The sequence below is a fragment of the Pinus tabuliformis genome, chromosome Q (assembly GCF_031772625.1).
Source record: "Pinus tabuliformis cultivar Carrire ecotype Pingquan chromosome Q, CPIR1, whole genome shotgun sequence".
Lineage (NCBI taxonomy): Eukaryota > Viridiplantae > Streptophyta > Pinopsida > Pinales > Pinaceae > Pinus > Pinus tabuliformis.
In genome coordinates this window covers 835,776,741-835,788,939 of record NC_142296.1, presented here as the reverse complement: position 1 = coordinate 835,788,939, position 12,199 = coordinate 835,776,741, and the positions used below count along the sequence as shown (strand labels likewise).

At 36.6% G+C, this 12,199-nt stretch overlaps 1 protein-coding gene across 2 annotated transcripts in view; it reads left to right on the top strand.

Annotated features, from left to right (window-relative positions):
- Positions 1 to 12,199, top strand: part of LOC149222193 (putative serine protease EDA2) — a 467,080-nt gene that overhangs the window by 372,364 nt on the left and 82,517 nt on the right. For both annotated transcript variants that reach the window (XM_089385308.1, XM_089385307.1), the window contains one exon: positions 2,119 to 2,213. In XM_089385308.1, coding sequence (XP_089241434.1) covers positions 2,119 to 2,213 — 95 coding nt within the window. The remainder of the gene's footprint in view (positions 1 to 2,118; positions 2,214 to 12,199) is intronic.

The window sequence follows — 12,199 nt, the reverse complement described above, 5'->3', positions numbered from 1 at the left end:
ATTTTCATGGCTAGAGCACATCCGATGCTACCCCAATTCAACATAGACTTGATGTTTCAAGATAACAAAAAAACTATATCAAAGAAGCAAAAAGAGCTTGAAGAAGTCATCTGTAGCAAAGACAGAAATTTCGTGCCTCAGAGATCACCAAGAAAAACTACTCGAACAAGTCAAGAAAGCTAAAGCATCAAAGAAGGAACTCAAGGAGCGTTTATTAGAACAAGAAGAAGAAAATTTACGTTTAAAGAGCCTTAACCAAACATTAGTAGAACAAATCAAGTGTTTAGAAAACGAGAAGCGTGAAGGCCAAAATAAAGTTGACTCAAAGAATGAGGAATGCTTACGTCTCAGAAACCATAATCAAAATCTGCTCAAACAGATTAAAAAACTTAAGGACGAAAATAAATTATTGATGAATAGATTCAAAGAACTTGTCACAAAGGAAGCATCAAAATCTCCAGATGTAGCAGTCCAAACTGAAGAAACAAACATCAATACCACTAATCTCGCAATTCAGGCAAATCCAAACCCTATTGAAGTAAAAACGTACTCAGAGGTTGTCGTTCAAATAGAGGACACCCCAAATAAGGATTCAGTAGTTAAGTCAACAACAACAATGCCTAATGGAAATTAGGAAACTGCCATAAAAACGTTTAAGGAAGTTCAAACAAGAAAAATTCCTTATCTACATCCGAATCACAAGAGTAGACACCTTAATCAATCTACAAATCTATATCACGCAGAACATAAACAAACTTATGTTCTGAAGAATATTGAAGTGAGCTCAATCCGGTCATACGATAACTATTCACCACACATCTCCAAGGATCAGAAGATTCCCTAGAAGATTAATCTAGGATGGTCCGATCTGTTTTCAGTACGACAATTCTGTCTATCGCTCAAAACATCATATCGTCTTGTATCAACAAAGATAAAAGCTCAGAAACAAGAAGATATTCCGAAAGATAGAAGAGATCCGATTCTTTATCAGTAAGCTTTGAGGACAATGTTTTTTGAAGGAGAAGGCAATGTTATGAACATAAATTATGTAAAAATAGATAATAAATAATAATCATAATAATATAAATATAATAATAAATAATAAGTAAATTAACTAATAGCTAGTTAGTTAATAATGAAAAGGCATGTCTTAGAAACATGCCTGTTCGTGAAAGGGTACTTACCTGACTAAATATACAAGACCCTCATTCTCAATTGTACTCATCCTACATCAATTCTTTTATTCAATATACAATTTACAATTACTGTCCTACAATGGATGTCTTTGTCTACGAAGTATTGTAAATATTTCCGCTGCGTATACGACTTTTGGTTGTTACACAAAACTTTGTCATCAATAAGGTTTTGGGCCTTGGCTGCCGTTTATGGGTAATCTCTACAGAACACATAAGCACACAACATCTGTTTCAAATATTCTTGTTCCTCTACAAGATATGGTTTTGTAATTGGAATTTGACATGTAATGAACACAAGTTTATTACCTAGGCTAGACTAGAATAGTGTAAGTATGATTAAATGTATAGGTTGGCTATAGGTAAGCTCATTGGCAAGTGCCACATGATCTGCACTAATAAAACGTATAGTACTCTTCTCATTGATATCATTCATCTCGTATCTTTATCTGGAATATTTCACTCTCTGTAATCTAGACTTGTGTCTCTTACAAGATTCCATTTTGAACAATAGCAACAATTCAGTGGCTTCATATGTCAAGCAGAAAAATGAAATCAGAACTTTCTGCAAAAGCATTCATGCCTATTTCACATGTTGATACCACTAAAAAATACTAAAATCCATAATTATGTACCCAACAAAACAGGCATGAATATTCTAGTACAAAACCATGGGAATAATTCACAACAATTCAGATGTAACAAACCATAACATCAACTTGTTGTTGGCACAACTGGTAGAGACATCTGGCCAGAGTTATCCTTATTTGTCTATGCAGATTGCAATACTGTCTAAACTCACCTGAAGTGCTTCATATTTTTCATAAGTGCATCTTAAGTATATGGTTTGTTTGTCGATTTGTCTCTGCTGATGAATTTTTTATTGGAGTCTAAATTTTAATTGTTTTTATGCTTTTTATTTTAGGTACCATCTGGATCTCTGTGAAAATGTTTTTGGCAAAGACGTATATCCTGAAGTGGATATAACCAATGTGTACTATGGAGGCACTAGCATTGCAGGTTAGCTCATTAGTTTTATAATTTTGGAACCTTTATGTTTGGTTGGTTTCTAGACAGTATCTCAATCGGAAATACACTCTATGTATTTTTAAGGATACAGAAACGATATAAATTTGGGGCTAAAAAGAAAAATGATGATTTCTCCCTTCTGGTAGCAAAATAACATATCTAAGCAGTTGAAGAGTTCATAGATCATAGGAATCTACAAACAACTTAGCATGCAGATAACCAAACAATCAATTTCTCATCCAAGCCTCATAAAATACACCACTAATTCTAGTATATAGGCATGCAATATGTCTTTAATGCTTGAAACCAAAAGTAAACCCAAATATATCAAAAACATTTTTTTTGTTCATATTAGAGTTATATCTTTTATGAATGCCAATTAAATGTTATTGGATGTTGATATGAGTTGTATGTAAATACATCCTTCAGTACATAGTGGTCATTTAATTGTTGATTGTTTATCAAGGCCTCCTAACATGAGCATCTAGAAGAAAAAAAGTATGTAACCACCATTATCCATAATATTGGCATACATCGGTTCAAACATGTTTATCAGATCAGTGCCCAACTTTCTACACCTAAAACAAAACACAAAGAAAAGAGAGATAGTTAGCATATCACTTATCTCCATGGAGATCTGTATCTTGGAGAATTACTTGCATAGTATGAGATGTGGAGTTCCCATCCACAATGTCCGAATCATAATTTCCTCAACAATAAGATGCATGTGGTTAGCTAGGTGCCCCCTACCTAACTTAGTGAGAATTATTATCAACAAAATTGTCATGTCCCTTTTCGAGTAATTGACTACCAGGGTCGGCTTAGTAGCCTATTTGATCCCCATAGGCTATAGTCGGAAGAAGGCGATCACTTAATTTAATTATTTAACGTCATTTCTAAGGTGATGTTGAGTAATTAAATCAAAAAGGGGTGTTATTTTATGATCCATGGTATTCCAATGATAAAATTATAGAAAGAAAAATAGAGCTCACGAAGGGTATGATCTAGTTTGTGAATTTGATTTGGAGAGCTTGTGTAGCTTGATGTGCAGGAGTGAAACCCTCAGGTAAATCAGTTTCTGTGGTGGGATTAATTCACCCTAGCTGGTTAAGATCGGTTTCAGTGATGACACTTATCCACTCTAGCCGATCTGAAGGAAGAATCAATTACATTCTTCATAGGGATTTAACGAGAAAAAGAAGACTGATTTTGCCAAAGATTGTTGAGCTTGGAGATACAACCAACTTCTCCATTGCAGCAGTTCCAGGTTTTTTTTTTTGGGGGCAGGCCGAATTCATCTTTAGGAAACCAAATTAATTGTGGTAGGCTGAATTCTATCTGTTCAAATATGGTTGTCATTGATGTCAACCCAAGCAGCGCTAGAAGAAACCCCACCTTGATGACAAAGATGACAAGGCAAATCAAGTTTTTTCGGGTCAAGATTACCCTCATTGGATAATTCTCGTCATGTCAATTCCAACAATATGTGGCACGTCATGAGGCTTGTAATGTCCCCAATTTTTGGGCATGCGAAAATCACTTAGGAGTTTTGCAAATTATTGGATAATATTAAAAAGGGGAAAATATTATTTTTGTGAGAGAAGGGAGAAATTATTATTTTAATGGGATGACAGAAAAATAATATTTAATTGGAGAAGGAAGGGAAAATATTATTTTAATGGAGAATGGCGGCAAAAAGCGAAATTATTATTTTATTGGAGAATGGCGGCAAATTAATATTTTATTGAAAAAGGATGCAAATTAATATTTTATTCAAAATGACAGCAAAATCTCCTAGTGGAAAATGGGCCCCACCAATAAAATAATGGGGAAAAGGAAAATCTAGAAGCTAGGAGGAGGCTCAAGGAAGAATTGTAAATAGAGGATTGAACTCATTTGAAGGGGATTCTATTCTATCATTTCTATTTGACATTGTGAAGAAGCTCAAGTGAGTTTCAAGAGTTTCAAGAGAAACTTAATAGCTAATTTCGGTGGACTTTGAGTGCCACCCTAGTTAGCTCATAGGGAAGATCATTTCAGATCTTCCACCGTGATTATTGCAGAGATCAAATCCTCATTGTTTGTGGTAGGTTCCAGCGTAGGGGTTTTAATTTGGTTGCAGGATTATACCATCACCAAGGGCCAAAAATGTTATGTAAAAAAATTAGTTAGTCTTAGGTTTATTATTTAATTTTAGGTTAAAGTAGACGAAAGGGCACAATCATAAGATCATGCCCTTTCCCCAAAGGGTGCCCATGGCGATATATAAGCCAGGAAACCCCAATGTAACAATCATCATCTGTCAATTCATTTTTAATAAGAGATTTATACATATATTTCTGTTTATCAAGAAGTTTTCACTTCATCTGGTATTAGAGCGGGTTTGTTATCCCCCACTTCCGCTGTGCTCGTTTTTTAGCTCTGCTTCTCATGCCAATTCCTCTTCCGTCATACCATTCTCCACCCATACCCGTCCATTCCAACATTGTCCGCACTCTGCCGCTATCCATTCCGTACACTAGTTGTTGCACACGCATCTACATCCCTGTCCGTACCCACGTCCCTATCTTCGTTGCTATTTAAACTTCCGTTGTTCGTCATTCTTTTCTCACACGGTCTCAGTTCCGCCACTTGGCTCTCGGTGACCAAAACCTCATACAAACCCAGCTGCGGTGGTTCCGTGTGGTGGACCTGCGGCTGCGCGGAATAAATCTCTGCGGTGGTTCCGTGCGGGTGACCTGTGGCTGTGGGGAATAACCTCTGCGGGAGCTCAAAGTGTATCTGCTACAAGGGTTCTATTGAACGGTCTGCTGAAGCGTTATTTGCTACCGGAGGTGACCCCACCAGCAGACGTGACGGTTAGCAAAGCTATATAAATTTATATATAACGTGAAAAATATATATATAGTTAACGTTATATATATATATATATATATATATATATATAACTATATATATATAAAGTTATATTATATATTATATATAATACATATAATTTAATTAATTAAATAAAAATTATTATTAAAATTTTAAGCTGGGAAATAAATACACGCCCCCACAAACTCGCTCAATGTCGACCATGACAATGGTGGATTTTAAAAAAAAATTGGTTGACGTGGAGCATAAGATAAATAACAACCACGATGAGGTCAATAAAAGTTTAGATGAATTCCAGAGCAAGCTTGAGAGGCAGGCTAACAATATCAAAAATCAGGATGACAATATCAAAAATCTTCAGGATATGACAAATCGAATTGAAATAAAGATGGAAAATCAACATGCCCAAACAGAAGTAGACTTCAGAGAGTCCTTAACATTGATGAAACTTCTGTGTAAAAAGGCGAATTGTACACCCACACAACTACTAAAAGAAAATGAAGAGAATCAAGAGCACATCTCATCAGATTCAACAAAGTCAGCAGACTCTCATGAAAAAGTTGAATCCCTAAAAAAATCAGCAACACTCCACCATGAAGGGAGTAACGCAACCCTTACAAACAAGCAACTCTGGGATACCTTTACCAATCAACACCCCTTTTTCGCTCAACCATTAGCAACATACCAACGAAGGGCAAAAGTCGAGATGCCTAAATTCGATGGAAACGAAAAAAACAATGTTGCATGGATAAATAAAGTAGAAGAATACTTTGAGATATATGACATCAATGACAATGATGAAAAGCTCAAGCACGCATCCATCAAAATGGAAGGGGAAGCATAAAATTGGTATATGTGGTGGAAAAAAACAACAAACGTCATTAGTTGGAGAAAATTTAAGGATGCATTCTTTAAGAGATTCCAAGGTGTAAAAGAAGAATAGTTCTTTTCAAAACTCATCAAATTACGACAAAAAGGAAGTGTGGATGAATAGACTCAAGAATGGGAGACCTTAGTAACATGAGTACCTGGGTTATCAGAATCTCGTCTAATTCAATCATACGTCTCGGGACTCAAAATCCATTTACAAGTAGAACTTGAGATGCGTGACATTTCATCAATAGAAGTAGCAAGACGAAAAGCAAAAACAGCCAAAAAGAAATTCGAACAAATATTTTGGTCAAAATCCGAAAAAACATATTCAAGAATCAAGACGAAGAATACCCCAGTATGAAGACACAAAAAATACAAGATATGTTCCACCACATCGTCGTGAAGATGAAAAATCTAATTTGGAAACGCAAAGGATAAAAGAGGGTAAATGCAAGCGCTGTGGTGAGAAGTGGGACCCCAAACATAGGTGTGCTAAAGGAAAAGAACCAAAAACCTATATAATTGTGAAGCAACCAATGATTCAAACAGTGAAGATTCTGACATAGAAGAAACAGAAGATACCCCAGAATTCTCACCAGAATTAGATGACGAAAGTACTCTGCAAGTGTCATTATCAGCTATGATAGGTATATCACAACCTCAGACTTTAAAGTTAAAAGGACACATAAAAAAGAACAACGTGGTGGTTCTCATCGACTCTGGTAGCACACACAATTTTTTAGATGCAACCGTGGCAAAGAGACTCAATATTTTTTCATTTCCCTTACCAAACATGAAGGTGATGGTCGCTGACGGTAAGAAGATTGAAAAGGTGGGGAAATGCCATAAGGTTAAATTGCAGATTCAAGACTTCAGTTTAGAGTCTCCGTTTTTCACGGTACCGTTAGGAGGAGTAGATGTAGTCTTAGGTATCTAGTGGTTACGAACTTTAGGTACTTATGCCGCCAACCACCAAGTACAATTTATAAAATTCAAATGGGGAGGTCAGAAGTACAAATTACACGGATTCCAAGCACTAGAAAATCAAATTGTATCATCATCTCAGATGATGAAGATGATTCGAAAAGGAGCACCCGCTTATGTAGTACAATGTCACTAGTTAGAAATGTTATCTGCAAATATGACTAGTGAAGAGTCACCAGAGATACAAGATCTAATTCAGAAGCATGAAAAAGTATTTCAAGACCTACCTATGAAGATGCCGCCTAATAGGGAAATTGAGCATACAATAGAAGTCAAGGCAGGATCAGACCCTGTCAACATCAAGCCATACTGATACCCACATCACCAAAAAATAGAAATTGAGAGATTAATCCAAGACCTCTTAAAGTGTGGGATCATCTCGAAAAGTAAAAGTCCTTACGCTGCTCTAGTGGTGTTGGTAAGGAAAAAAGATGGTTCATTCAGGCTATGCATTGATTATAGGGGATTAAACAAAATAACAATCAAAAACAAGTTGCCAATCCCCTTTATCGACGAAATGTTGGATGAGCTACATGGCGCAAAGTATTTCTCAAAATTGGACTTAAGATCAGGCTACTATCAAATTAGAATCAGATTAGAGGACATACCAAAAACGACATTCCGAACACACGAAGGTCACTATGAATTTAAAGTAATGTCGTTTGGATTAATCAATGCACCAACAACGTTTCAAGCAACCATGAATTAATTATTTCGTCCACATCTTAGGAAGTTTGTATTAGTATTCTTTGACGATATTCTAATTTACAGTAAAACTTGGAAGGAGCATTTGCAACATTTGGGCAAAGTTCTTACACTACTTAAAGAACACCAATTTTACGCAAAAAAAATCCAAATGCAGCTTCGGAAAGGAAGAAGTAGAATACCTTGGACACGTTATATCCCATGAAAGCGTAAAGGTGGACCCTAATAAAATCAAAGCTATAAAAGAATGGACCAAACCTGCTAATATATCCAAGCTAAGAGGGTTCTTAGGTTTGACTGGATATTACCAAAGATTTATTAAAAACTATGCACATATAACTACACCTCTAACAAATCTTTTAAAGAAGAATTCGTTTCTATGGGATGAAGAAGCAGGAAGGTGTTTTGAAAAATTAAACGAAATTATATCTAATGCTCCCGTATTAGCAACACCAGATTTTTCTAAAGCATTTATCATTGAGTGTGATGCTTTCGGATTCGGTATAGGTGCAGTATTAATGCAACAAGGACATCCAATAGCTTTTGAAAGTAGGAAGCTCAACAAAAGAGAACGCCTCAAATCCACATACAACAAAGAAATGCTCGCTATCATGCACGCATTAGCTAAGTGGAGGCAATATCTTTTGGGAACTAAGTTTTCTATTCGAACAGACCACAATAGTCTCTAGCATGTCCTTCAACAAAAAACACTTTCCGAAGAACAAAAAAAATGGATTGAAAAAATTGCCGCTTTTGACTTGGAAATACTACATAAAAGAGGTAAAGACAATGTGGTAGCAGATGCTCTATCCAGGAAAGATGAAGAACCAACACTACTTGCAATTTCGGTTGTTGTCCCTGAGTGGCTTAACGAAATTCGAAGTGAGTATGCCAAGGATCCAGAAATAACGGCAATAATCAATAACCTTCCCAACAACTCAAAATTTGAGTGGAACAATGATATCCTATGGTACAAGGGAAGAATCTATCTAAATACAAATTCCAAGTTTAAGTTTAAGATACTCAAGGAATCACATGACTCACCGTTAGCTGGACATGTAGGATTCTTTAAGACTTACTACAGTGCACGTCAATCCTTCTTTTTTGGAAGGGAATGAATCGTGATATTCATAAGTATGTAGCAGAATGTGACACATGTCAAAGGAAAAAAAGTGAAAATATTATGACACCAGGATTACTTCACCCTTTAAACATTCCAAATTAGAAATGGGAAGAAATCTCGATCGACTTTATTGAAGGATTACCAGTATTTGAAGGCAAGGACAAGATTTTCGTAGTAGTCGACAGACTCACCAAATATGCTCACTTTATGGCAATAAAGAAGTCATACTCAGCAAAAGAAATCGCTGAAATATTTTGCAAAAATATATATAAGTTACACGGTTTTCCGAAAGTCATTGTGAGCGATAGAGATGCCAAGTTCAAAGGTAATTTTTGGAAGGAATTGTTCAGCCATATAGGAACCTACCTAAATATGAGTTCCGCTTATCACCCTCAAACAGATGGCCAAACAGAGGTTGTCAATAAATATTTGGAGGCCTACCTACGTTGCTACACTACAGAAAAACAAAATAAGTGGGCTCAATGGTTACATCTTGCTGAGTGGTGGTATGATTCCACTTATCATACATCAACAAAAATGATGCCATTTCAAGCTTTATATGGGTATGAACCCCCAAAATGGAAGGATCTAGCTATTGTCCAGAAAAATCTACCTGCTGTTAAAGATCAACTAGAAGAAACCCAAAAAATCGTTCAAATATTAAAAGAAAACTTGAATAATGCAAGGAATCGTATGAAGCAACACGAAGACCATAACAGAACCGAAAGAGAGTTTGAAGTTGGAGAATGGGTATTTGTTAAGCTCCAACCATACAAACAATTATCCTTAAAAGTTAAAACAGAAAGGAAAAAACAAATTGGCACCAAAGTTTTATGGACCTTATCAGATCAACAAAAAGATTAGCCAAGTTGCGTATGGTTTAAGCCTTCCAGAGACAAGTTGTGTTCACAACGTCTTCTACGTATCTTGCCTTAAAAGGGCACTAGGTAACAATCAAATAGCGCAAACAACGCTTCCATCCTTAGATGATGAGGGAAGAGTCATTCTAGAACCAGAAGGTATTTGTCTACTAGAGAAAGAAAGCTTTGATATCGTACTATCAAGGAATATCTGATCAAGTGGAAGGACTTACCCGAAGAAGAAGCTTCTTGGGAAAATGAAGGATTTTGTCAACAACATCCGTTGTTACGTATGCTTTGAGGACAAAGCATTCTTTCGAGAGGAAGGCAATGTTATGTAAAAAAATTAGTTAGTCTTAGGTTTATTATTTAATTTTAGGTTAAAGTAGACGAAAGGGCACGATCATAAGATCATGCCCTTTCCCCAAAGGGTGCCCATGGCGATATATAAGCCAGGAAACCCCAATGTAACAATCATCATCTGTCAATTCATTTTTAATAAGATATTTATACATATATTTCTGTTTATCAAGAAGTTTTCACTTCAAAAAATCATCTTCTTCAATTGGGCCGAATCAGTTTCTCCGAGAGGCTGAATTTTACTCCATAAGAAGGTTGTATTTCTGAAGCTGGCATTACATTCAGCAAGGCCGCTTTTTTGTCCAGCACCAGGGATCAATTTGTGCAAGGAAAATGATATGAATTCCTAGAAGCCGAATTGGGTTTTCATGTGCCATCCGCTCAACTGATAATCTAATCACTGATGGTTTATTCCAGATCTGTCTACACTAGAAGAAGGGTTCAATTTCTCAAGAGTTCATGGACTTTCTTGAAGCTGAGTTCATCAAATCAGTAGGGCTGAGTTCTGAAGCTTACATTCATTCATATATTGAGGGCCAAAATCACTTCCAACAGTGGGCCAAATTTCTAAGGAATAGTCACATGTATGGGGCTGCGTTGAACATTTTCAGTGGCTGATATATATATCTGATATTCTGAACTACTGTGTGTGTAAATCAGTCAACAAAGGAACTCCTGTAGTGTGCCTTGACTGTAGGAGAGGTTAAGAGTCTGGAGCAAAGGGGAGGAGTTCCTGTGGCTTCTATTGTAGATATTCTTCAAGGGACTGATGTGTTAAAGAGAAGATACACTGTTGCACTTTATATCATGATTGAAGTTGGGTCATATTCATGGTTGCTAGTCGAATTAGTCCACTCCTGGAGTCAAAGACAGAGTTTCCATAAGGCAAAGAGACATGTCATGTCACTGTACATTCATATCAGTCTCTAAAGAAAGTCCTATAGTGTACTTTGGCTGTAGCTATGTGTTAAATTAGAGTAAAGAAGCGGCTGAGGTTGTTCAATCACCTCTGCTGATATATATGTCAAAGACCAAGTCCTGAGTTGGAGCTTCATTGCAATATATGACCAGGTTCCTATGATTTCTGTGCACTGTTCTTTTGAATAGATGACTGCATTAACTTGCATCTTTGCTGGTCTACATAATTCTGTGTAATTGTAAAGGAGAAATCTATATTTATATTGCTGTAGCATTCACTTTGGGTTAGGGGTAATGTGTGGATGTCGTATGGTTATCTTCCTATGTGCCGGATCGTTTGTATGAGCATTGATTGAAACTCGTGCAATTACAGCAGTTACCCACAAACTGTTTGACAAAATTACAACTACATTATTACACAAAAAATGAATTACACCTACAGCAATACCTTCCCCACATTTTATGACCAAAGACTTCACTGGAAAACCGCACAAGCTCTGAAAAATTCAGTGACCATTTGGGGATTTTTCTAAGGTGGGACATTACAGTGGTTTCAGAGCCATGATTTTGGCCAGCTGTGGGTCTAAATCATGGTAATGCCCAAGTTGCTATTGTTGGGTTAAAATTCCAAAGGCTGAAACACTAGCTCAACATTATTCTTCAGATTTAACTTGTGCCCAGAAATGTCTCAGCAGGAGAAATTCCTTGAGGAATTTGAAAATTACACTAGGAACCTCGAGAGACTAGTGGAGCAGCTCGAAGAGTGGGCATCAGCAAGGACAGGAAGGAGAAAAAGAAGTTGCAGACCTGTAGATGAAGAAAATGAGAGGAGCATGATTATTGAACAAAATGCCAGTATCAATACTTTAAAAACAAGGATTGAAGGTGAAGAAAGTGACGAGATAAGAGAAGACACACCCATTGAGGAGGGAGTTTATCTAGATGCACTCCATCTAGTTGAGCATGAGGCTAATGTTGATTTTTGTAGCTTGGGAGGTACTCCAGGCCTTGAGGATTGGGAGTTTGGAGAAGGAGCTCCACAAGTGGCCTTGTGGGCTTGAAACCCAAGCTTGGGGTTTTGAACCCATCGATGTTTGGGCCAAAACCGTGATGAGTGTGAAAATCCCTAAACCCGGAATCCATACTGCAACAAACTGATGTTACTTGTCCTACTTGTTAATCCATACAACTTATTTACTGTGTTCTACGGTAAATATCGAAGTAAATACAATTGCAGCATTCACTATTTAAAAATAATATGCTGAAACAAGAAACTG